General features: G+C 55.4%; 1 protein-coding gene across 1 annotated transcript; it reads right to left on the bottom strand.

Annotated features, from left to right (window-relative positions):
- Positions 1-1,181: 1,181 nt before the first annotated feature.
- Positions 1,182-22,621, bottom strand: QRFPR (pyroglutamylated RFamide peptide receptor). The gene is made up of 7 exons (XM_054561987.1): positions 22,282-22,621; positions 16,467-16,625; positions 13,792-13,853; positions 8,753-8,988; positions 7,277-7,374; positions 6,236-6,554; positions 1,182-1,197 (listed from the first exon to the last, which is right to left on the bottom strand). Exons 1-7 carry the CDS (start codon positions 22,619-22,621, stop codon positions 1,182-1,184), a joined length of 1,230 nt encoding a protein of 409 aa, XP_054417962.1.
- Between the last annotated feature and the right edge of the window lie 4,231 nt (positions 22,622-26,852).

Raw genomic sequence — 26,852 nt, 5'->3', positions numbered from 1 at the left:
TCCTCGAGAAGCCTTCGAGGGGATGGGTGGTCCGTAAAGCTGAAGTCAGCAAGGGGCGCCGTGTTTCGTTCCCAGGGCCGGGCAGGGCGTCTGCGCGGGTCGAGGGGCCGGAGCTGGCCTGACCTGCCCGTTCCCGGGCGCCCTCCCAGGCCGCCCCCCACGGGCTGCGGCGGCCTCGAGAGCCGGTGGCCGCTCCCACCGGGCCAGGGGAGCCCTGGGAGGAGCGAACAGGCCCTGAGCGGGGCGGCCCCAGCGTCTGCGCCGAACGTCCTCGCTGCGCCTTCCCTCTCGTGACGGACCCACGGCGGATGGCGACCCCCAGCGTGTTTTCCCCTCTGCTTTCCCGACAGTGCAGACAACTGGCCAACATCCGCCCGCGGGGCTCTGACCCAACCCTGTGCGCGAGTGGCAGGCGCTCCCGGACCGGACGCTTTCGCACCCGGCCTGCCACGGTGCGGCAATGGCGCCACCTACAGAGCACTGTGTGAAAAGCACCCGGGCCTGGGGGAGGGAAGCCCGCCCACAGGGGACCGAGGGACCAGTGCCACTGTTCTGAAGTGCAGCACCTGTCTTCTCTGTACGCCGTTGGTAAGGCAGTGCCATCTTTGCATTTCAAGGGCAGCCCTGTATTTTCCGCTATCCATGGTTTATTGTGTTTAAAAATTTGAAAAAGAAGGCATACAAAAGTAGAGGAAGAGGACATTGGGCAGGAGCATCCACATCCAGTAGAGCCCGGATCATGACTCGCAGGGTGGGGGCCGCACCCCCCGGGCTGTGGCTGCAGACGCGGCTGCCAGTCACCTGGTCTCCAAGCAGCAGCTACTGAGAATGGGTCCTGCAAGCTCCGCGGAGGGCCTCCCCCTCCGGCCCTCGCCCAAATGCTGGGGGCCCCCAGAACTGCTCCTTCCCCTCTAAGGGACCAGAGGGCACCCTGCCGCCTTCAGCCCGGCCCTCCCTCCGCGCCATCCGCGGCCTGCGCTGACCGCCTGAAATGGGCCAACGGAGGGGCGGGACCGGTGCCCCTGGGTCCTGTCCGGGCCCCCTGCACAGGCCGCGGGCCGGGGGCAGGGCCTCCTCCTGAGATTGGTCCGCCCAGGCCCAGCCCTTCGGGGGCCAAGGCGGACAGTCGTATTTTTCCTCACATCCGGAGGTGACGCAGGAAACATCACACTAAGGTGTTTTCACTTCCTTTTCTCCCTGCCTCAGTAAATAGGCGCATCTTTAAAGTGATTCAGCCACAAACTCTTCGGCTTTTCGTGGTCTAGGCACTCATGGACAAAGGACGCGCAAGGTAAGGCTGTGCCGCGTGACCGTGGAAACAAAGCCTTAATCAGTCTTAGGAACTAGCATGTCTCCTGCTGGAGTCTGAAGCCTCACTGAGACTGTTTGTGGAAGCGCACTCTCACCAAGGCCAGAGCCCCCGAGGAGGGCGACACCCCCTCCCCCTGCGGGGAGGGGAGAGGAGGGGAAGGGGGCACGCAGAGGCTGGGCACCTCGAATTGTCGCCTGGGACCACGGTAATCAGCCCCCAGTCTCACCCGGTCACAAAAGCCTGCCCTGCGGGTGCGGTCTGGGCCACAGCTGCCACCTGCGGCCCCGCCCGCATCCAGCCGCGCCCTCAGGGCCTGACGGCGCCGACGCCGGGGCGGCCTTCGCAGCCGCAGCCACACACTCCTGTCCCAGTCGGTCCCCACCCCCCATCTCCTTCCTCCTGTTTGCCGGTCGTTTCTTCATTACTAAAAGAAGCCAGCTGTTACATTTTCAGGAAAGTCCCTCTTACGTAGCATTCTTTGTGGGTTCGCTCACCTTCTCTGCTGACCGGATCCGAGTCTCCCAGAGCACCCTCCTCAGGCTCAGGCATCGCTGGGAAATGTGAGGCCGCGCTGCCTCGGCCGGCCTGCCTGCTCGCTCAGCGACCCTTGTGGCCCCGCCGCCCCGCCCCGGACGCACCCCCCCACAGCTGACTGTCCCGGACACAGCTGGATCCTCCAGCACCGCTCCCGCTCCCGCAAAGGCCTCTGTGTGAAAGCCGTCCCCCTGGACGGCTCCCCGGGTCTCCCTAACCACCCCCGGGAGTCCTTGCTGCACAGCTTTCCTAGCCGAAACCTTCCTTCGTCCCGAGGCAAGTGGCCCGCCTCGCCTAGTCCGAGGGCTTCCCATTCCAGCCGTCACTTTCAAAGTTCCCCTTGGCCCCTCAGGGCCTTCTCTACACTTCCAGGGCGACGTTTGTGTCTCTGACACCTCCTTTGCTGTTTAATGTTCATTATATTTTTATACAGATAGTCTGCCTTCATGAGAAAAATTATCAAGGGCAGAAATCATAATGCTTACTGCAGCATCTTAGAGTTCACACTTCACAAGGCTGCGTTTTAAAATGTGAAATATTTTCCAGGTACATTGGTGTATTCGTCTTTGCCCATTTTATAAAGTCTAGCTTCATTGTGTTCTTGAAGCTTTAGGAGTGACTATTAGCAGTTATGGCCTTTATTCTGTTGCAGTATGTTCCCTCTCTACCCACTTTGTAAGAGTTTTTATTGTAAATGGATGTTGAATCTTGTCCAACGCTCCTCTTCACCTGTTGAGATGGTCACGTGGTTTCTGCCTTTCGTTGTATTAACGGGCTGCCCCGCGGTGACTGAGCGGCAGGTGCTGAGCCAGCCTGGCGTCCCTGGAACAAACCCCCTCAACCACACTACACGGTCCCTTCAATGCACTGCTGAGTCAGTTCGCTAAAGTTTTGTTTGGGACTATGGCATCCATGATCCTCAAGGATATTGGCCTGTAGTTTGTTTGTTTTTTGGTGCCCCTATCTGGGTTTTGCATCTGGGTCATGCCGGCCTCATAACATAGGTTTGGAAGTAGTCCCTTCTTTTCAATCTTGGGGGAGATTTGGGAAGGACAGGCATCAAATCTTCCTTGAAAGTGTGGTAGAACTCACCTGTGACTGGGCTCCTGGAGTTTGGTCTCTTGGGATGTTTTTGATCACTGATTCAATCTGCTTACTAGTAATCCATCTGCTCAAGTCTTGGAAAATTGTATGTTTCTGGGAATTTATCCATTCCTTCCAGGTTGTCCAAATTGTTGGCACATGATTGTTCATACTAGTCTCTTATAATCCTTTGAATTTCTTTGGTATAAGTTGCCACTTTTCCCCTTTCCTTTCTGATCTTCTTTGGGTCCTCCCTTTTCTTCAGTCTAGCTAAATTTTGTCAATTCTGTCTTTCCTTTCAAAGCACCAGCTCTCAGCTTCCGTGATCTTTTCGCTTGTCTTTTTGCCTCTATTTCATTTCTTTGTACTCAGATCGTTACTGTTTCCTTCCTCCTACTACTTTTGGGCTTTGCCCTGTTTCGCGTTCCTGTGGGTGTCAGGTTAAGTGGCTTATTTGTGATTGCTCCCTTCTCTCGAGGCAGGCCTCGATCCCTGCAGCCTTCCCTCCTAGAACGGCCGCGGCGGCCTCCCACCGGCTGCGGGGTGCAGTCCTCTGTCTCGGCCTCGGCACGGGTGCACGAGGAGCGGGGCACACCCAGGCAGCGGCCGCTTAGGGGGCTGCGCACATGGCCCTGGGAGAGGCCCAGCAGGCCCTGCCGCAGGTGCCGTGAGAGTAGCAAAGGCGCCTCCTCCTCGTGTGGTCTAAGCCCTTTCCAACCTGCTGCTTTTGCGCTGGGTCCTGGGCGAGCAGGTCTCATCTCAAACCCTTTAAGGACAGATCTCTGTCCCCCACATCCCCACGTTTCTCCTGGCCCTGCTGGTTTTCAAAGCCAAATGTTGGGGGACTCACCCTCCAGTGCAGGCCCCAAGGTTGGGGTGTCCAAGGTGGGGCACAGACCCCTCACTCTCAGGGAGTAGCTTCATATTTGTGAGATCCCTCCCAATTGGGGGACGCCACGCAGGAGTGGGGTGTGCGACGAGGCCACTGCTCAGCCTCTCCCGTCCGCCCTGATGCGGCCCTTTGCTCACACGGTGCCCAGCAGCTGACTGGCTCGTTTCCCTTCTTGTTCCGAGGGAGCCGCCCTACAAGCAGCTGCAGGTTTGCTGCGCCCGTGGGAGGAGGTGAGCACGGGGGACTTCCTGCACTGCCATCTGCCACCGTCCCTCAGCCCCTTTGTGGTGTTTGAACCCTCTCAGGCAGGTGGAGGTTAGAAAGCAAAACTGCTACACTTGAAACGCCTACTCCCTCCAGAGAAGTGATGTAACTGTAGGTTTCTCGGGTGTTTTCCCCCCTTGAAATCCCCTCTATTAAAATTGCCTTTGGCGGTTTGTTAAAAATTGATCTTAGAGAGTTCCTTTCTACCTAGGTTTTCCTGCGCTCGCACAGCTTTGTAACTGTAGCAGCCGCGGAGGAGCCAGGCTGGGTGCCCGGGGCTGAGCGTGACGGAGCGGCCGCTCGCTGACCCCTGCCCCCCAACCCAGTCCAGCTCCTGAAACACTATACGTGGGGGGGGCGGTAGGGGGGAGAAAAGCTTCCCCAGGCTGTCTGGCCATTTAGCAGTAAACACTGAAATTATGATCTAATATCTAAATGCCCCCTAATCAAGCTTTGCAGAGGTTAAAACTCTCACCTTGATAATTAAGTGGTTAGCAACAGTGCTGACCCATTTGTTTTCCATTAGGCCATATCTGGAGCATGCACGCACCACATCTAGGAAGAGCCACACGGGTAGTTGCTGACCAAATAAGAATCCCCGAAGTCAGTGAACCTGGTTCACTTTTAACGGCTTCACGAGGGGGCGGCCACCTCTGTGCGGCGACAGGGCACCCCGTGTCCCCGGAGGACGGTGCCCGGAAACAACCCCCATGCGCCCGCGCCCGCGCCCACAGACACCGAGCCGCTGGCCGCCTCCCGGCTCTGTCTGTTTCCCTGTGTCCGCACGGCACACGCTGTTCTACCCGTGTTTTCCTTCACTCGTGCTCACGTTAACGCACGTAAAATAAAATGTCTCTCTCTCTCTTGCAAGATCTCAACGGCCTGAGCTCTCTGGTTCCCCAGCCTTGACGCTGAGCCACTGGAAGTCCCCAAGCTGCCCCCTCGCTGTCACCTGGCCACGGGGCCAGCGCAGGAAGACGAGGATGAAGAGACGCCGTGGCCACGAGGCCGCCTCCGCATGGGGATCTCGGCTGCTGACGGGGAAGCAGCCGGCGCCGGGCCCATGGCGTTTGGGGGGAAGCGGGGAGACTGAGAGGTGGGGCGTCAGGGCGAAGGGGGCTTGGGTGGGCCGCGGGAGTGGGCAGCCCTGCGGGTCTGCCCGAGCCCCTCGCGGGGACCGGCCTGGGGCGCAATGGAGGCCACGGGCCCGCGCGGAGCTGGTTCTCTCTCACCTACAAACTGCACAGACAGCCCTTCTCCGCAGCAGGAAGCCTCATGCCCCTGGTGAAAAAGACGGGCCTAAAAATACAGATATATTGCAATGGAGGGGTTTAAATGGGCCTCACTCAGCAGAGAACCGTCCTCCTTGTGCGCAGAGAAGCCAGCACAGCGCAGGCCCGAGGGGGAGTTGGGCAGGGCTGAGGACGCATGTCAGGGAGGCAGAGGGGACCGAGGGAGGCTGAGCCTGGAGGCGCCGCGAGAGGGCCCGGGGCCCGGGCACGGGCTCCACAGCCTGCCCCGCGGCAGGACGGCAGCCTGTGGCACTGAGGGGACATGCCAGCGGCTCCTGGCAGGACCGTGAGAGGCTCCAACCCGGGGTCTGCCTCTAAGTCTCCGTTGTCTGTCACCTGCTGTGTCCCCGTCCCCTTCGACATCGTGACTGTTGGACAGGCCTTGTCTGCAAAACATGGTATCACCGGGTGTGAAGTTTCCACAGGGTCCCAGAAGCTCCATTAACAGCGTGTGACTCTTCCTCAGGGACGAAGACATTTTTATTTTCTCATCCGATTTGACAACATGGAAAAAGCCCCATCACACTGAGTGGATGGGGAAAAGCTACTGGCCAAGTGCGTGCAACACTTTAAAATCCATGCTTACGGTCTGCGCTATGAGGGTGGCTCACTCATTTTTCAAAATCGTGTTTTCATGTACAATGTCATATATTTTTATGGAAAAAATGACTTAAGTTTCCCTCTTGACAGCATTTGAAGAGTTAAAATAAAGTCTTTGACAGTTGCTCAAAATGCTTTTCTCTTCTTCAGATTAAGCTGTGAATGGCACTCATGACGGAGCTGCTGTTGTGACGAACGCCGGCATCTCAGATGTTCAGAGGCGGGCGGGGCAGCTGTCCCTGGGGACGCCTCCCCTGCTTGGGCCAGTCGCACAGCCTGACCTCGATGTTGCCGTCGCTGAACGCCTCTCCCTTGGTCTCCTGGATGGGGCTCTCCCTGCGGCAACCCACGGCGCCCTTCCGCGTCCTCGCCGGGCCCGGGGGCCCGCGCCTCGGCGCGGAGGGGCGGGCTTCTCTTGCTACACAGTGGCAAACTGCGGAGAAGAAGTTCTTCTTGAAGTTCTCGTTCATGAAGGCGTACACGATGGGGTTGCAGATGGAGTTGGAGAACCCGATGATCTGCACTATGGCAAAGATCATCTTGACGGTGGCCTCGTCGTGTTCCTTTTCGAAATCGCCTGAAATAGAGAGACAGGCTTGAGAGCGCGTACTTGTGTTAAGGATCCTAAAATAAAAGTTCTGTTTCCCGTCCGTCTTTCCCCGACACTCGGACACGGGGGGAAAGGTGTGAGAAGTCCTCCAGACCATCTTGGGGGGGCCCATGTCATCTAAAGGGAAGTCAGCTCTGCGCGTCGCCCTCCTTCTCGGGGCCCCAGGCTGATGGGCGCAGCCTGGGCCCAGCCTGGCCCAGGGTGTCCCCGCCTTTCAGCTGGATTCCAAGCTGCAGGTAAACCGGGAACAATGGTTGCTCCTTGGATGTTCACTGGTGTTTTAGAAACAGTCACCTGAGAACCACGTGACATCTGAGACTATTTGAGAGACTTCACCAGGGGGTGGAAATCCCAGGTGTGACTGAATTCCGGTGGCTCACATCAGGGTCCCAAAGAGGGGACACGTAGCCTATCCCTCCCTCCCACAGTGAATAACTCGCGGGGGGGGGGGAACAGAAGGCGCCACAGGGAGGGAGAATCTCAGAATCTCTCCTTGGTCTTCTGTAATCGCAACAGATTTGGCCATAGTCATACAGAAGTATCTACCATGTAACGGTCTCGTGGTCTTGAAGCCATGAAATATTTGATACTTGATTACCCAAGTGAAAGCAACGAGTGTCGGTGATGCACGGCCCGCGCAGCAGGAAGCAAAGCGACACTTCTGTCACGGGGGAGAGGCGAGCACTCACTGTATTCGAGCACCATGTGGACAGTGTGGAAAGGCGCCCAGCACACGGCGAAGAGGGCCACCACCGTCACCATCATCAGCACAGCCCGCTTCTTCTTCCTGGGCCCACAAGGACACATTGTATCGGTTAACCTCCCCGAGGAGCTACGAAACAAAGTCTGAGCCCAGACGGCTCAGCCCTGGCGCCGTCCATGCTAACGACGTCGGGACGGGTTAGATGTGGGCTCTTTGTCATCTTTCCTGTCGCTCTGCCCCGCACCCGGGTATTTCACATCATAAACACCCTGCCACGCGTGCTCCTTGCGGGTCTAGCCTCCGGCTGCATGTTGGGCGCGTGTTATGTCATTAATCTCCCCAACGAGCCTTTGACAGAGGCAGAAACTGGGGCACAGGGAAGGTTAAGTGACTCGCCAAGCCGGCCTGACAAGGGGATCGTTGGGATGGAAACTCAGGCAATCTGACTAAGACCTCTAAGCTCTCATCCACTTTATATCAAAATAGAGAGAGAGAGAGAGCAGTCATCCCTGTGATACGAACATATCAATATCCATGAACTCGGGGAAGGCCTAAGATACCATTGAAATGTAGACCGTTGTTATATCTCTCATAGAACACGATTCACCAGGATTTCAAACTCATTTCCTCTGTTACTCCTGCGAAGGAGATAACCACACGCCAGGAGTCTGCATGGTGCTTTACATTTATAAAAAGCCATAGCCATTATTTCTAATTTCAGCGTGGGACCCCTTTCTTCCAGGAAGCAGGAAGTTCTAAGATGCCGAGCACCCCAAACCCGGGGAGGGACGATGTCTTCATACAAACCGGGCACTAGAGGGCGCTGCACACTCGAAGAACTGCTAAAATCTCATCAAACCACCAAACTTAGCAGGTTTTGTTTCTCTTTGTTTTCAACAGCCATTTGATGTAGATTATAAAACGAACCATATGCACTGCAAGTACCATAGCAGTTAAGTTGCATTTTACATTTTCTGTTAATGCATGCCATCAGAAAACACTGCCCGGAGGTAAAAATAAAGCGTATCAATAATTAAATAGCACGCCACAGTTTCCAAAGGATTTCCCTGCATATCGTCTGCCTATTTCAGCGTCCTGCTGGGCTCCCCGGGAGCAGGGCTGGGAGGGAGGAGGCTCACCCACATCGTGGGGCCAGTGGGTGGCAGAGAGGGGCAGGTCCACAGCTCTCCCTGCTGTCCCGAGCCAACACGCAGGTGAAAACAGAACGCCTACCTTCCGAGACAGGTGCTGCCTGTCACGGTGGAATCAGGAGCTGGTGAGCCTGCTCTTGTTTCCTGCCACACACAGAAGCTCAGAAGTTTAGCCAGCTCCCGCTGTCCCCGTGAATGTCACAGGTTCCCGCCTGAGCCACCCAGGAATTCTGAGACCGTGGGCAGCTGGCCCTTCCAGCACAACTCACTAAGAATGCTTTCGGCCGAGACGCACATCCCCTGGCACCGACCTGGCCACCTTGGACATTTCCTTCCCGTGCATGGTGCCAAGCACCGAGCTGTCCGCCACCCTCTTCTTGATCCAGAGTTCACAGCCGATCCTGCTGTACAGGCTGAGCATCACCACCAGGGGCAGGAGGAAGAGGATGACGAGGATGAAGGTGGTGTAGACCTTCTGGTGCACGGGGCTGGCCCACTCCTCCAAGCAGCACACGTGTTGCTTCTCATACAGGAAGTCGTACTTAATCTTTGAAAGGAGAACGACCCATGAGAAGGCCGCCGCCGCCGGCTGTGCCGGCGGCCGGGCGCCACGGGAATGCGGCGGGGCAGCCACGCGCCTCCAACGGCAGGGTGGCTTCCCCACATCACGGCTCCTATCCTTCAGAGTTTTGCACCCTCTTTTCTATTTCAAATGGAATTGAGGTCCAGCACCTGTTCACTTGTCATCTTTCTCAACGTTTTACACTCTGGCTGTGAGTCCTCAGTGAGGTGCAGGCGCAATTCAAGGACCAGACTATGAGGGAAAATGATGTTTTGAGTGGCGTGCCAACCACTCTAACGCCCCCTCGGTGGGCCCCCTCCGTCGTTGGGGAGACAGAGTTTGACAAGGCCGACTGAGAACCAACGTCTGGACGTCGCCAGAGCCGTTTCAGGCCGCCCTGAACAGACGCTCCGGCTGCGCGCACAGATGTTAGAAAGGCAGCCGGTAGCTTTTGGAGTCTAAGGTGAATGAGAAAGCGGTTTTCAAACTATTGCTCATCTCTAAATATTCAGACTCCACTGTAAGGCTCTGAGGTGTTTATTTTAGAGAAAGTCAATGTCTGTTTACTAATACCATTCTAACAGTCACGTGTTCAACTGTATTATGACACTATTCATAAAAATAGCAAATGCTAATGAGAGACAAACTAAACCTGTAACATATATTCAAAAGTCATTTCTCTGCTTAATAGGAATAAACGTTGGAGAATTTATCAAAACTACTGTTGTTTTACTCAAAAGATGTCCAGATGAAAAATGTTTACATCTTAGCCGTATTTCTGCCTGCATTCCCCGCAAATTTTATTGCCGATCTTCCGTGCCCAGTGAATGGGGAGAAGCTTGTTTGTATACTCACCGAAGATGACCTTCAGGTTCCGATCTAGGTGTTATTTACAAAGACAACGAACGCGGAATGAAAACGCTGGGTGAGTCATAATTTCAAGACCCAGACTCCCCGGAAACAGAACACAGAGGTGAAATGCGTTTCGACTCCATGGAGACAGAGCCGCCAGGGCCACCAAGCACCGGCCCCGCAGACGGACGCCTCCTGGCAGCGCCCAGGGGGCCAGCCCGGAGCAGGTGCGGTTGTCCGGGCACAACAGAGACCCCCAAGAGCACACGCCGGCTGTTGGTGAACGCCAGCGTCAGCCCTTCTGCTGGGGTGGCCAAAAAATTCATTCAGTGGCTCTTGCAGCACTTAGTTTTCTTTAACGGTATTTGAAATAATTCTGTTAGATTGTATCGTGACAGCTGTCATCTCAGCAGGCGTTTAAAAAAAGACTGACCAGAACTGGTAAATTTTTGTGCAGCCGATATGATCGTGAAGGTGGAAGAAAATATGCAATATGTTTAGTTTTACGCTTTATCATTTCAAGAAAGGTAAAAACACAACTGAAACGCAAAAAGAAAGGTCTGTGCAGGGTGTGGAGAAGGGGCTGTGACTCATGGCACGTGTCAGAAGGGGTCTGCAGTTTCTTGGTCCTGTTGACATTTGGGCCCCATAATTCTCTGCTGTGGGACGGCCTCACGCGTTGGAAGACGGTTAGGAGCGCCCGGCCTCTCCCCATCGGAAGCCAACAGCAGGAGACAGCCGACACGCTCAAAATGCCCAAATCACGAAGTTATTGGCGAGCACGAAGGGTCACGTCAAGGAACATGAAGGACCCACGGACAAAGACAATGGCAGGGAGGATTAACTGTGGGAGGCAGGGTGGGTAGAGCAGGGAAAAGTAACAGGGGGAAAATGGGGACAACCACAATTGGACAATTTTTTAAAATGTTTTAATGTGTCTTTTATTTTATGGAAATAACATAATGGAATTTTTGGCCAACCCAGTACTTCCTTCCAAACACCCTTCTCCAAACCCCACCGCCTCAGAGTGGGGCCCGGGGTCGCGCCCCGGCGGGCCTGCTCCCCACTTCCTCTCCCATGGTCCTCTCCCCTGACCCCCACCCGGCCCCCGAGCACCCACGAAAGACACGCTTCCAACACTGGTGCCAGGGGAGCCACCGAGGCCAAGGCCCTGCGGGGCCCCGGGAGCAAGGGCTTTGTGCCCTTCCCGCGGTCAAACATGCTTCTAGTCCGGGCGAAGCTTGACGTTCACACAGAAGGCAGTTTGACAGGTGCTGGCTGGGATGTGGGGCTTTCAGTTGCATAGGGGACGGGGTGGAAGTGACGGCCACTTTAGTCAAACCGCCTGGCTCCTTCCACCCCTGAAAATCGTTGACTGTTTCGGTCCTGAGAGCGAGCCCCGTGGGAGCAGAGCGGAGAGGATGTAGCAGTGCCGGCCCGGCCGCTGGTGCGCCCTCCACGCAGGCGGCCATGGGGCTCGGCCCTGAGCGCACGCAGCGTCCCCACCGGACCTGAGGGGCGACGAGGAGGCTGCAGGCTGCATATAAATACGTTGATTTGATTTGGAAAGTGAAGTCCTGCTTTTCCTGACAGCAAGCAAATCCGATGTGGGCGACCTATCTGACAGGGAGGACTGGTTTTGCCAATTAGGCCGGATGCATGGTCTCTAAACTAAATGAGCTACACCTGTTTACGTTATAGTTCGAGCATATGCTGAAATAATTTTATTTAAAAAAGAAACAAATCTCCTAGAGTTTGTGGGTGTGAAAGGGACCCCGTGGCGGGCCGGGGCAGCCCGCTGGCTGAGCGGGAGGAAGAGAAACAGGTGGGGAGCAGAGACGGGGCGGGGGGGGGGGGCAGTGCGCAACCCCAGCCCCAGGACGCCGGGGGGAGGCGGCGCTCGAATGCATTGAGGAGTCACACGACTTGACTGTCCCCGTGGACTGGACACTTCAGTAACAAAACCAACTCTGCTCTTGTGGCTGGGACATCAGCGACCGGAGGATCCTATCGCCCGAGTGACCAGAGCGGTCACGGGGCTGCTCCCCAACAGCGCGTTCCCGGGGGCGAGCGAGGGACGGAGCGACAGCGCCCTCTGCGCCCATGGAGCCCGCGGAGCCCAGCCTATTCCGCGGAAGACGGACGTTCCAAACCGAGCCACGTTCTCCTGCGCCGCGGCGCGCAGGGACACACAGACAGACAGACATGGGACCGCTCTCCTACACCACATACAAAAATTACCTCGAAATGGGTTAAAGAATTAAAGGAAAGGCCCTGTAAGTATAAAACTCCTACAAGAAAACATGGGAAGTACGCTGTCTGACATCAGCCTGAGTAATATCTTTGTGCACACATCCCTTCAAGCAAGGGAAACAAATTTTTTTAAAAAATCAAATGGAGCTACATCAGACTAAAAAGCTTTTGCGCAGCGAAGGAAGCCATCAACAGTATGAAAGGACAACCTACCGACTGGGAGAATGTAGTGGCAAATGACACAGCCAATAAGGAGTTGAGATCAAAATAGAAAAGGAATTGATACAACTCAGTAACAAAAAAAATTAACAATCTGATCAAAAAATGGGCAGAGGAAACGAAAAGACATTTCTCCCAAGAAGGCACACAGGCGGCCAACAGACAAATGAAAAGATGCCTAACATCACTACTCGTCAGAGAAATGCAAATCAAAACCACAAAGAGGTACCACCTCACACCAGTCAGAACGGCCACCATCAATGAATCAACGAACAACGCGCTGGCGAGGACGCGGAGAGAGGGAGCCCGCGCGCCCTGCTGGCGGGGACGCAGGCCGGGGCAGGGCCTGTGGGAAGCGCTGGGGAGGGTCCTCCAGATACTACACATAGAACTACCACAGGACCCAGCGATTTCACTTCCGGCTGTTTCCTCGAAGAAAAGGGCACTAATCTGAAAGGCATACGTGCACCCCTACATCCACTGCAGCATTATTCACAGTCGCCAAGGTACGGGAGCCACCAAGGTGTCCCTCGGCAGGTCAGTGGGCAAAGAAGATGTGGGGTGCACGTGCCACGGAATATTACACAGCAGTAAAAAAGAGTGAAACCTTGCCATCTGCAACAACATGGATGGATTTAGAGGGCATTTTGCTGAGTGAAGTAACACTAGGCAAAGAAAGACAAGTACCGCATGGTTTCACTTGCCTTTGCAACCAAAAAACAAAACAAAACCCAAACAAACAAAACAGAAACAGACTCATAGATACAGAGACCATAGGCATGGTTACCAGCAGGGAGGGGTGGGGGGAAGGGCAGAAACGGTGAAGGGGAATGGAGTCAACAACGTTGCGGTAAGTTCGCAGATGACAGGCGGCACCTAGAACTAGTGGGGTGACTGCGTTGTAAGGACTCAGTACTGTACCCCTGAACCTGGACTACCCAGTCTTAGACTGTATACCAACTATATTTTTAAAAATAAAAATAAATAAATAACGTCGCATTCTAAGTTGCCCCAGCCGAGGGCGCACAGGCTAGCCTCGCCGAAGGACCTTGCGTGCCTCGGTTGATTTCCAAAGGCACAAAGGATACACAATTTTAAAAATTTTTATGTGATTTAAAAATGAAAAAAATTGGGGAGCGACCACTGGCCTCTCACAACGTAACTCGACACTGCAGGACACCCGGAAAGCCGTGTTCAGCTGCCAGGAAGACGCAGAAGGTGCTGCCGGTGAAGTGCTTTACAGTCTCACCGACACAAGATCAAGGAAGAGCTAGATAAAACCGCCGGGGGGGCGGGGGGAAACAACCTGAAAACACATTGTGCAGGTCCCCCAGAAGCTCTCCACCGAATGACTGGGAACACCCACGGCGGCGGCGGAGCTCTCGCATGAAAGACACCGGCTGCAACCGAGCGGGCGGGCAGCATTTCCCACTGTCCAATGGTCAGTCCCTGCCCCGAACCTACCTCGAGCCGTTGCACGTGCCACAGGGGGGCTCCAACGATGACCGCCACCAGCCAGACCGCACCTGTGAAAACGTCCCCGTCCTCAGAGTGCGGCCCGCCTCGGCGAGATACAGGTGCTTCATGCCCTAGACTGCTCTACCTGGCGCCCCCACCCCCACCCGGGAGGCGGGAGGGGGTCTCCTCCCACGTGCTCACCTCCACCGGCTCACTGCCCTCCACACCGCTGCCCGAAGAGTCTTCCGGAAAAAAACCCCGCATTTTAAGTGGTTAAACGTCTTTCCTAGCGTCCCACTGGCTCTAAGGGAAACCCAGCTCCCCGGCATGGCCCCCAGGGCTCTCCGCGGCCCCGCTGGCCCCTCTCGTCTCTCATGTCGGGCGGCCCTGCCCACCCGAGCCCTCCACTGAGACTCGGCGGGCTGGGTCTCCGCCCCACACCCCGGCAGGCAGGCGCTGTGCTGCCCCATGCGCGCCCGCTGCCACCCGGGCCGGCACCGAAGCACCCCCCCACCCTCTCTATCTGGGGGCTCATGTTCCAGCACTTGGCTCGAGTCCCCTTCTCCAGGAAAGCGCTGAAGGCCGCCGCCCCTGCCAGGTAGACTGACCACCTGGGATTCCCCGGGACGCTCCTGAATGAATGAAAATCCGAAACAGGATCTAGATCGCCCTCTAAAATTTCTGCTTAGAATTGAAAGGACCTTCACCTCAACCATCATAAGAGGGCCATTCTTTTCTTATTTACATAACAAACCGGGCGTCAGAAGCCAGAGAGCTGTGGAGAGGACCGCTTTACAGATGGGCCCTTACAAGGAGCAGCAGACAAACTTAACAGCCTGAGGAGCCCAGAGCCAAGGGCCCCCGACCTCGGCTTCGAGGGAAGATTCCCCGCGGGAGCTCCCCAGGCTGCAGGGCCCCTGGGAACACTGCATGTTGTCTTAGGGTTCAAGGACTGAGGCTCCCTTAGGCCTTGCGGGTGTTTACTCAAAAGACACACAGGAACCAGCAGGGTTCCAGACAGGCCTGAGGCTCACACCCCTCCCCCCCCAACATGGCCCCGCCCATCTGTCCTAGTCCCCTCCTCATCTTATCATGTCACCGGGTATCCAACCATTTTTCTACTCTTCAGTGGAATTTTGGGAGGACTTGATTCTTTTTTTTTTTTTTAAGATTTTATTTGTTTATTTTTAGAGAGAGGGGAAGGGAGGGAGAAAGAGAGGAAGAGGAACATCAATGTGTGGTTGCCTTGCATGCGCCTCCCACGGAGGACCTGGCCTGCAACCCAGGCCTGTGTCTGGACTGGGAACCGAACGGGTGACCCTGCGGTTCACCGGCCGGTGCTCAATCCGCTGAGCCACACTGGCCAGGGCGGGACCTGAGTCTCATTGGCTTGGTTCGATGCCAGTCCTCCTGGGCCACGCCTGCTTGGGGACGGAGACCTAAGCCCAGGCGCACACAGTCCCACTGGCAGGGGGCGCCGGGCGTGTCCGACCGGCTGCTTCACTGTGTCCCAGAGCTGGACGGGACATCAAGCGGCCCTGCCCAGAAGCCCCCTGGAGGAGGAGCTACTTGACTTAAAAACCTTTCTGTCCTGTGACTTTTCTGAGTAAAACCGCCAGGTCTACCTCTCACCAGCTTTGCTTTCTGACGTGGAGGCTCCCTCTCCTCCTCTTCCCTTTTGAAATAACCCCCTTCCACCAGGCACGTCCTCTCTCCTCACCCTCCCTGCACCCACCCGCTGCATCTAAATGTTCTGAGGGTGGAAGCGTATCAATAATTAAAAGCCAAGAAGTCTTCGAATGCTTTGTAGGAAGGAGGCAACATAAAACTACTGAAAACGAAGCACTTTCCCCATTGGTTTGTCTATTCATTTCAAACTACTTAAAACGAGCGTGGCACTGCAGAGCCTTCGGGAGCTCTTTCTGTCCTGTCTCCCCACGCTGGCTAAGTCCCCACAGCGGCCGGAGGGGCCTGCTCGCTGCTCTCCAGCGAGATGTTAGGAGAGAGTGTTCTCCTCGCTGATTGCGCGCATCGCTCCCTGAGGCTCCGATTACCTGGCCGGCACACACTCAGACGGCCGAGGGGCCCATTACGGCTTACAAACAGCTCAGTGGTAATTCTCGAGCAGGCTTCCTCCGCAGGGCCGCACTCGGCTCTCAGGCGTGTGGCGTGTGTCACGAGGCCCCTGCACCGGCCTGCCTGGCTCAGGGACGCCACGAGCACGGGGAAGTGCTGGGATGCATCTTTGTCGGGCATCGCTCGCACCCAGCACCCCGTGTTCCCATGCGCCCGTGGCCTTCCAGGCAGGGCCCCTGTTCTCTGCTTTTCTGAAAGCCCCTTTCCTGGCTCCTGTGAAAATCCCCTGCTGTAACAAAGGCATCTCCACGGCCTCCAAGGTCAGGACAGCAGTTCCCTGTTCTAATGGATGTTGCTAAAGCCTCTGAGGGGCTGGCCGCGGTCCCCGGGAGCCAGGCTTCTAAGGTGGAGGCTTAAACCAAAGGACATCGGAAATGAGAGATGGGGTTGCTGGGGGTGCCCAGGGAGAGATGGGGTGGGGGTGGGGGTGGGGTGGGCGGGAGGACCGAAGCCCTCTCGCTGCACCCCCCCACCGCACCCACGGCGGGGGGAGGAGCTGCCCCGACACCCGGTTCGCATGGCGCGGCCGCCGCGCAGGCCCTCACCCAGCATGGCGGCAGCCCTCCGGCGGGTGTAGCGCCACTTCATCCTGAAAGGGTGCACGAGCCCGTGGTGCCTCTCCACGGCGATGCAAGTCATGGTCAGGGTCTCGGTGACGACAGCGGTGCACTGCACGAAGGGCACCATCTTGCAGACGAAGGCACCTGCAGCGGCAAAGAGGTCAGACGCCGAAAGGAAGGAGGGCTCTGTCTGCCCCTTGGCGACAATCGCGGTTCCCTCACGCCTGCCATCACACAAAGGATGCAAAGGATGGAGGCAGCTCGCACTGGCTGACAGCTCCCTCCCCCTGATGGATGCTGGGTTCCTAAACTGTATGTAACTACAGGCAAAGGGGCGGTCACAGGGCACGTGAGTCTCCGGCCTTTGAACACAGGCAGGAAAAAACCCATGCGAACTCTGCTTGGCCCGCCGGCCGCCTGGGCTCCACCGACACAGTAGCCTCCGGTTCCTCCCCTGGTCCCCGGTCAGATTGTAACAAAGGAGCGGTTTGCCCGCGTTTCCTCTTTTACCCTTCATTCTCCTCTCGCTTCCCGTCCGGGACCTTCCATCTGGGTCAGGTCGTCGTCACTGTCCCCCTCCCCGAATCCGCCTTCTCTAAGGCCAAGGTCTCACACCGGCGGCCCCGGGCAAGAAGTGGCCTGCAGACACGGCTGATGGAACAGTTTTTTAAATAGTTGAGTTCACTGGCAGCACCCCGCCCGTCTGGCGTCGTCACCATCTGTGTCCGCGGGCCCTGGCCTCACGTCTCTGCTCTCGGGTCCGCTGTGCTCATTGTTTCCAAATGAATTATCCTGAGCTGTCGGCGTGATCGCCAGCTCAGGGACACGGATGCTGGCAGAGACCACGGAGGTCACGCGGTCCAAGCTGCCACCAGGCAGAAGTCCGCTCTTCCCCTTCTCTTGCACGCGCCCTGCCCGGCCCTGCAGATGCTGCACTGAAGCCTTTGCTCAGACGTCACCTCCTCGGTCAGGCCGACCTGCCGGACACCCCTCTGGGCGACGGCAGCCTGTCCCCTCCCCCCATTCCTCCTCTCTCTTAGTCTCCCCATCTCCCCCATTCTTCCACCTGCCAGCGCCCTGTCTCATTTACTGGTGCGTCTACTGTCTTGTTCCCAGACACTCTCCCCACGCCCACGCCACCGCCGCACTCCCAGAGCCAGGACGTTTCTGCTCAGCCTCCACAGGAGGCCCAGCGGCTCGCTGCCACGCTCGCTCAGCAAACGCGCTTCACTGAAGACGAGCAGGGGGCTGGGAGGCTCTTAGCCCCTCCGGGAGCCTCCCCTCCTCTTTGGAGAGGATTTCAGGACTCAGCAGCTGCCTCCTCTGAACAGTGACTCTTCCCAGAGTTGAAGGGAGCCTTCACGTCCCTGCCGAGACCCCCCAGTCGCCCCGGCTGCTCCTCCATGGTCCAGACGGAACCCCTGTCCCCATGCTCAGCGTGTGGTCTGGCTGAGGCAGGACCTATAGGACCACCCTGTCTCCCTGGGCCTGAACACCCGTTTCTGGGATTCTACCAGAAAATTAAGGCGCTCTTGTGCTAGAGCTTTCAAATGCTCGGTTTCCGTTGAACTTGAAATCAACTTGAAATGAACTGGGTCTATCTAGTAGATAACTTCCCTTAATCCACGATTCCTGCGACTGAAGGGAAAATGCATTTAGATATTGCTCTCCTAGCTCTTGCTTCTGGTCCGTCTTGGAAGCTCCAAAAGGCGACCCAAGAGCCAGTCGCGCCCCTCCCCCCACCGCCATGGTGGGTTCCAGCTCCCCAAATACCAACCCTGTTCAGAGTTCAGTCCCCTTCTTGTCTGGCCAAATACTTTAGATGCTAAGTACAGGAGTTGACTTTCCACTCTAATATACTCCGCTGTTTGACTATCGCAAATGAATTAGCTTCAAATCCTATTTGGGATGCAGTATTTGCATCAATGAACATGTGAATAAATTTTCTACCTGGATATTTCTCCTTTTTTTGAAATTTTGATCAGAATTTCTTCTATTCTTTCAACCAAATTGTTTATTAAAAGAAAAATAAAAGCTGGACAGGTCAAGCCCTGGCCAGGTGGCTCCGTTGGATGGAGCATTGTCCTGTGCACCAAAAAGCTGGACAGGTCAAGGTTAAATAAACACCAGAAGACACTTTCCGTGGAATGGGCATGGCTCCATTATCAACACATTTCAGGCGTGAGTGTCCGAACAAGTAGGTGTTACTATCGCGGTGCTCCCTCACTGTGGTGCTACCCGCCTCCCCCCCGATAGCACAGGACATTGGTCACCAGATTTCCGGGTGCCAGGGCACACGGTGGCCCTGACTCATCCGACCTCTGTGTCAGGGGCTCTGAACCTCAATGTCATCATTTGTGAAAAGGGATGAGTAATGCCCACTTGTCATGCGAGGGCTTCATACCATGACGTTAAGCCCCCAGTGTGTTCAATAAAAGGCGGCTTCTTCTAAAAATCATGAGGCAGCTGGATCCAAAGGGCTGGGGTAAATTCGGCACCTTTGAAGTGGATGGATTGATTGGGGCCCTGTGGCCCCCTGCAGGGCACTGCATGCTATACCTGTGTCCCCAGCAAAGATTCTGCAGCCCCAAGGGGCCCAGGGACTTGCTGAGGTCCGACAGCTGTGTGTGGACAAAAGGAGGACATGGGCCCAGGCCCCCGACCCCAGCTCTTCCTGTTACGTCAGCCCCGCCTGCCTCAATGCCCCCGTGCCCCGGGGCCGCTCTCTGACCCACGTGCTCACCATCCAGCCGCTGAGGAGCGCACTTACGAGTTCTGCACCCCGCGCAGCTCTATAGCCTGTCGCCTTATCCTCTGGGTGAATCAGACAGCGTTTGCCCAGCTCGCTACTCCTGACCAGTTTTCTAAGACACCACCAACCGAGTCTCCAAGTTCCCTCCAAGTCCCGGCATGTAATTAATTCACCTACGCTGAAGATTTCAGCAAATCTACGCTGAAGATTTGAGTTCCTTTCAAAGTAGACAGATGCTCTTTTGCTGCTTACGAATTTATCGTGATCTTTATTTCCATTCTAAACTTCTTTGCTTTGCCCTTTTTAATTCGGAGATCATTTTTCAAGGTCTAGAAATGTGATGCAAAATAGGCAGGGAGGGCTGTCTCTGCCCTTTATTAAATGTCTACCGTTTTTAGCTCTTATCGCTGGTCACCCCCCAGCCGGCTCCTTCTGTGCTGCGGCACGCAGCACGCTCCCAGGGTGGCCTGTACAGGTCCAAGCCATTCTGCAAGAATATGTCCTTTGTGACATTTTTTTCCCACAAAGGGCCATTTTAAACTGGGGTAACCCTAGCGTTCTGTGGGTAGGGCGCCGTTTTCTGGGACCGCCCTTCCCTTTCTTCCCTCTGGGGTCACCTGGTTTTGAACCAGAGCCGTGCCTCTCAGAGCCTGGCCGGGAGGCCTGGCACTTGTGTTCCGACGGCCAAAGCTCACGCCAGCTCTGCTGTTCTCTTCCAAGTGCACCCTTTGGTTACTTTATAAGAAGAACCTCTGGCTGTACGTTTGTGCCAGAAAAGAAGAGTGAAAATTATTCTTTTCTGCTGTTTCTTCGACTTTCCATTATCCTAATAGTTAGAACACTGTTTTAGAAAAATAATTGAATTGCTTTTTATTCTCCACTAATGGCAATAGACTTTAAAAAACAGAATGAAATGAGCCCAGGTTAAACATTTGGGCAAGAAAGGAGAAAGCAATGTGGTTTCAGTACATTTAAAGTGTTAAAATAAGTCACTGTCAAGTAATAAAGAAGGGATTTTTTTTTTCTGTATACTAGGGAAGAAACGTAGAAGATCAGGTTAGATATTAGGAAAAAATTCTTGAATATGAAGGTTATTGAGCAAAAAAAAAAAATGCATTATCAAGTGTCCTTCCCCAGAAATAAAAAAATTTGTGGGATAGTTATGTAATTTTTGCACTCAGTTGTTTACCAAATCTCTAATAACCTAAAATTAGTATAAAGGAATGTCAAAAATAGCAAAATGGCCAAGCACATTAACTGTAAAATGCCACTGTGCTCAGCAGAGAGGATCTATTACATAAATTCTGCTGCGGCCGCCTCTCAAGAACACGCCCTAGTCCTCTGGGCCCACGGCGCCTTTTGTTCTCCGAGTGCCTACATAATCAACGCCGGGGAGACCGCCCACAGGCTAGCCCCATGGGACGCTTCGTAATTTTACTTCCAAACCGCTGTTGCTGATGAGCTGCCCTCTCCCAAGTTCTTTGGTTCTTTTAGACATCTCTGCTTCCAGGAGACCGTTCTCCGCCATAGCTTCCCTCATTCCCACTCACAGATTTCTGAAAAGCCCCATAATCCTGTTGATTTCTACATTAGTTTCACTATATTTAAATGTTCCAGGAACCCTAAGGTTTCTGAAATGGTACAGAAAAGGGAAAATCATTGTAACGAGTGGAACTGTCTACCCGCTAATCAATAAAACAGACCCCAAGAGGCCCCAGTCTAACCCTTCTGCTCTGCAGTCTCTGGGTTCCCAGTAGACGCCCCACTTTGCTCAGCAAGGTTGTCCTTTAAACACGGAGCTTAATCACCCCGCGGGACAGCTGCGCTTCCTAACCCTGCCTTCGCAAACACGGAGGCTGCACACAAACTTTATGGAGTCAACCGCACTGGGCAACTTGAAAATCCTCCAGTACAACGATTTCATTGCGCACCTCAGACAGTCTCTCATCCAGAAATCCAGTCACAGCTCTCCACGTCGTCTGCCATTTTCAAGGCCATGTTACCAACACGAGTGTTTTCAGCATTTGGGGGAGTGTTTCATCATTGATGAGATGGGGATCAAAGATTTAGCATCCCGACCCGTCAGCCACAAACCTGGGGCAAATCCCTGGGAAAAGCAGGGCCAGGAAGGGACAGCGAAGGCCTCCGGTCGCGGCGGTGGGCTGGAGGGGTCGCCCTCGGGGGGTGGGATGAGCCCCAACGAGCGAAGGGCTGGCAGGGGCAGGGCCTGGGGGCGCGGACCCACTTCTCTCACACTCTCCCCCGTCTCCAGCCACCTTGTCAGGATTTCGTGTGGCCGCAGGAAGGCCCCCACCCCGCAGTGCGGGCGCAGCCAACCGCTCCCCTCCAGGCTCAGCACAGGCCCCGCGGGCGCGGCAGCGGCGGGACCGGGCGCCAGCGGCCTCTGGAAGGACTGGCCCCTTCGGGAAGCCGGGCCCGTGTCTCCGCACCCTCCCCGCATTGCAGGGCTCTGATCCCAGCGCCTTCCCCTCCCCCAGCGGCTCCCGGCCTCCGTCGGCAGGGCCCAGCTTCGGGGTCCTTCCTCCTGCCTCGCCCTGCTAAACCACCTTCCCCTTTTAATGACAAGTCCAATACAGTCTTCTCTGCAAATGTATCGTATTTGACTTTTAAAAAGTTTTAAGTCCGGACGTGGGCTTGGGCAGCAAATGGGCGTCCGCAAGCGACTCAGGCACCTGCGGGAGCAAGCCCGGAGGTCGGGAATGTGGGGATATTTTTATCTTTTATCAAAAATAAGAACAAATCTTAGTAACTGTGAAAAGGGCGCTGAACTGCCAGCAGAGCGACACCCTCCTCACCTCTCCGCCCTGGATCTTTCGCACGTGCCCCCCACCCGCGTCTCTAAGCGACCTGGAAAAGAAGAGCCGACACAATCACCTGCGGCAGAAACTTCTGTGCAGGTGACGCGTGAGGAAGTTCTGAGACAGGCCGACTCCTTGGCTAGACAGAAAGGTCAGGAGGTCAGAGCAGCTGAGTGCGCGTGGGAGCGGGGGTCCCCCGGACGGCAGGACCTGGGGACAGCGGACTCACCCCCCAGCCAGGTGTCCGAGACGTTCTGCAGCATGGTGACCGGGATGCAGAAGAAGGCGATGAGCAGGTCGCTGAGCGCCAGGGAGCAGATGAAGATGTTGGTGGCGGTGCGCATGGCCTTGCGGCGGGCCACCACGTAGACCACCAGCGCGTTGCCGAAGAGCGCCAGCGCGAAGAGCAGCCCGCCGGTCAGCGCCAAGGCCAGCTTGGCGCGCGCCGGCAGCTCCGGGGCGGACACCAGCGGCCGCAGCCCGTACTGCGCGATGAAGCGCTCGCGGGTCAGGTTGTGGTCGCGCAGCAGCCGGGAGAAGAGCTCAGGGGTGATGTTGAGCGACTGCATCGCGCCGCGCGGGTCCGGGGCTGGGCAGCGCGGGCTCCACCGGCGCCGGGCAGGTGCGGAGGAAGAAGGGCCGCCCGCGGAAGTGCGGCCGCTCCGCGCTCCTCCCGCGCCGGGAGGGCGCCGCCCCCAGCTCCGGACTCCGCGCGCGCCCCGCTCAGCTCCGCGGCCCAGCCCCGCACTGTCCGGCGGCGACGGTGGGGCCGCCCCTCGCCGCGGGCCGCCGCCTCGCACCCCGGGAGGGAGGCAGTCCCTCCGGCCGGGCCGCTGCGCCCCCCGCGGTCCCCAGTCCTGGGTTGGGTGGAGCTGAGTGCCGGCGTTTTCCACCCTCTCTTGGTTTCTCCTCTTAGGAAGTAACGCGGGCCACATCTGTTCTCGTTATTTAAAAAATACTTACAACACGGAAAGGCCCCAAGTGTCCCTCGCCTAGTTTCTCCCATCGATTCCACCGCCTTTGGCTCCGCTGCAGGACAAGCCCTGGAACTTTGACACAGGTCTGTGCGCGTGCGTGAGGTTTCATCCCGGGTGAAGATTCCCGGCATCACCCCCCAAATCAGGGCGGAATCTCTTCTGTCACCAGGAAGCCCCTCCCTCTGCCCCTGCCCCTTCCCAGCCACTCGCCTGTGCTCCGGTTCCAGTTACGGCCGGTTGCGTACCCGTTACCGCACGGTGGCTGACCTTTACGTCCGTACTTTTCTTTTCCCTCACTCAGTACACTGCCCTTCAGACCCATCCAAGCAGTTAGGTCCAAGCACAGCTGTTACCATCGTCACTGCTATTCGCTGGGGAGGAACCGCGGCGTCCTCCGCCATTCCCCGAGAGCGGGGCGCGCTGCGTGTTTCCAGTTCGCACCGGCTGTGAAGAAGACTGACCGGGATTTCGAGTAGAAGACATACGTTTCCATTTCTCTGGGAACTGCCAAGAAGTTTGGTTGTTCAGTCTGTGGTTTGTGTATTTAGGTTTTTAAGAAATTACCAAATTACTTTCCAGAGCAGCGGCACCATTTTGCATTTCCACCGGCGATGTAGGAGATTGTTTCTGCACATCCTTGCCAGCATTTGATGTTGTCATTCTTTTTTTTTTTTTAATTTTAGCTGTTGTAAGTGTGTAGTGATCTCTCACAGCACCCTAGCTTCCGTGTGCCCACTGGCAATGCCGTTGAACGCCCTCCTGTGTGCTCGCCTGGCATTCCCGGCATCTTGAGTCTATTTTGTCCATATTCTACTTGAATTGTTTGGTTTATTTGCTGCTGCGTTTTGAGGGTTCCTGTTATATGCTAGATACTAATCCATCAAATAAATGGTTTGCACATATTTTCTTGTGTCTTACCTTTTTATCCTCTTAACAGGGTCTCACAGATCAACGTTTTAATTTCGATGAAGTCCTATTTAACAACTTTTCCCTTTATTGATTATACTTTTGATGTCCGGTGTAACCTTCCCAAGTCCCAAGGCCCCCACCTTTGCTCCTGTGTCTCCTTCTAAAAGTGCTGCAGTTGGACATTTGACCGTTTGCGCTCTCTGTGCTGCCCCGCTGACCGGTGTGTCTGTCCTCCAACCCACGCCATCTCGAACACCGCAGCTGAAATCAGCTGGCGAGCTTTCTCCCACACGATGCTTCTCTTTCAAAAGCAGACATTCTCGGGCCTGTGCCCTCAGTACGAATTTTACAATAAATGTGTCCATGTCTACAAATAGTCTTGCTGGGATTGTCATAAGAACGGATGTCTTCGCTGTGCTGAGCCTTCCAATCTGTGAATATAATTAGATCTTCTTTGAATTCTCTCATCGGCGTTTTATAGTTTTCAGCAGGCGAGTCCTATTTTTTTTTTAGATTTGCCCTTAAGTGGCTCTTTTTATTTATTCTTTTTATTTTTATTTTTTTAGCATTTGTGCATGGTATTGTATTTCTAGTGTTGAGGTCCATGTGTTCATTGCCTGTATGTAGAATGTGATTTATTTTGTACGTTGATCGTTAAACCTACAATGTGGCTGAATTCACTTACTAGTTTTAGGAGAAGTTTGGGGGAGTGTGGGGGGTAGATTTCTTGGGAGTTTCCTCTATAGACAAGCCTATCATTGGAGAAGACGGCAGCTTCCCACACCCTCAGGGGCGCCCCCTGGTGGTCCGGGCCCCTGGCGGGGGCGGGGGGGGCGGGGGGCGGGGCCTGGGTACAGCTCGGCCTCCTGGCAGCTCACTGTCAGGGGCTGCAAACCATCGCCTGGCCAGGGACGGCCCATCACTTGTTTCTGAGAGCCCATGAGCAAAGAATGGGTTTTACATTGTCAAATGGTTGGAAAATAGCCCTGGCTGGTGTGGCTCAGTGGATTGAGCACCAGCCTGCGAACCAAATGGTCGCGGGTTGTATTCCCGATGTGGGGCACAGGCCTGGGCTGCGGGCCAGGTCCCCAGTGAGGGGTGAGTGAGAGGCAACTACACGTTGATGATTCTCTCCCTCTCTTTTTCCCTCCCTTTCCCTCTGTCTAAAAATAAATAAATAATATTTTTAAAAAATGATTGAAAAATAATTCTAAAAAGACTGTATTTCATGACATATAACAATTGTATGAAATTCAAATTTTCGGGTCTATAAAAATGAAAAGTTTGACAGGCGCACGCCACGCCCATTTGTCTCCATTGTGTCTACAGCTGCTTCCTGCTGCAGCGAAGAGTCTCGTCTCTGCGACAGGGACTGGGTGGCCCTTTGCAGGAAAAGCTTGCCAACCCCTGATCTTGTCAGAGAGGCAGGTGGACACCAGTGTCCATCGCCAAAGCCAGGCGGCACGGGCCACATCCATACGCAGGAAGGCAAGTCCTCGACACGCAAGCCTAGCCAGGCCCACAAGGGCTGCACCGAGACAGCAGGGTGGACCGGGCTCAGACGGAAGGGCGCGGATGAGAGAAAGGCCGCTTCCTCCACACAGAGGCGGAAACGACTTTGCTGGACGTTGGGACTGCAGGATCGGCACTGATACTGTTGCCCGTACTCATGACTAGAGGCGTTCGGGGAAGAGGGTCCCTTGTCCAAAGGAAGCAGGCTGACCGAGTGAAGGCGAGCACTGAGGAGTGCCCGCCCCAGGGGGCAGGAACGTGGGAGAACGGAGCTGCGTAAACGTTAGCCAAGAGCAAGCAGTGCTTATACGGGGCGCTCTCGGGTTCCCCCCGAGTGTGCAGGAATCGCATCCTCTTGGCAAAAATTACAAAACTGTCAGAGGTGGGGGCTTAGCTGGACATTGACGGAAGGAAAAACAGTATGTGGTCAATGTTTTCTTTACTTGGCTGAGAATTTTGTCACTCAGGAGGAAGGAGGAAGGATCTGGCAGGACTGGAGTCCTGTGTTTAATTCTGACCAGCGTGGAAAGAGCTGGCGGCAAGGTGGGAGTCACGGAGAGTTTGAGAAGATTTTCGTTGTCTGCTCTGAGTGCGAGGTGAGGTCGGGGGGCGCTACCTTCCATCAGATGGGGGCTCTTGGCTTCCAGAAAGCAAGCGAACGAGGCTTATACGGCTCCTCTGACCTCTTGGCCTGAGTTTCTGAAACAGAAACTGACTAAGGAGGGTTGAGAGGCTCTCGAATTTAAATTTCTCAAAACACAGTCGCAGAATGTCATAAGGAGGACAAGACAAAGCAGGCACTGAGGACAACAGGGAGCATGGAGTCCTCACGCTTCCCCGTTCACAGCGGCACTGTCCACAGTGGCCGGGAGGTGGGAACAACTCACACGTCCATCGGGGGATGCGCAGACCCGCAAAACGTGCTCAGGACAGACTGTGGACTGCTGCTCAGCCTCGCGGAGGAAGGCAGCGCTGACACAGGCCGCGGCGTAGGTGAGCCCCGAGGGACATCATGCTCGGCGAAATCAACCAGTCGGAGAAAGACAAGTGCAGCGGGGCTCCCGCGCCTGAGGCTCCTCGAGTCGTGGGGTTCACAGGGACGGGAAGTAGAAAGCGGTTGCCAGGGGCTGCAGGGAGCAGGGCGAGGGGAGTTGCTATTTGACCGGTGTGGAGTTTCAGGTTTGCAAGATGAAGAGTTCTGCACAACCACAGGAATGTAGTTACTGCCGAACTGTGCCCTGAAAAATGGCTAAGAAGGTAAGATTTCTGTGACGTTATATTTTAGCACAACTTTTTTTAAAAAAGGAAAAGACTGCGATAATAGTATCTGGGAAGCATGCTTTATAGGTGTTATTTTATTTCATTTTCACATGGACTATCTTGGCAGGTGCTTTCATTGTCC

The sequence above is a fragment of the Pteronotus mesoamericanus genome, unplaced genomic scaffold (genome assembly GCF_021234165.1).
Source record: "Pteronotus mesoamericanus isolate MK-2021 breed Mesoamerican mustached bat unplaced genomic scaffold, CSHL_Meso_final contig_163, whole genome shotgun sequence".
Classification (NCBI taxonomy): Eukaryota; Metazoa; Chordata; class Mammalia; order Chiroptera; family Mormoopidae; genus Pteronotus; species Pteronotus mesoamericanus.
Note: the sequence above shows the minus strand (reverse complement) of the source record. Positions and strands in the feature narration are given on the sequence as shown.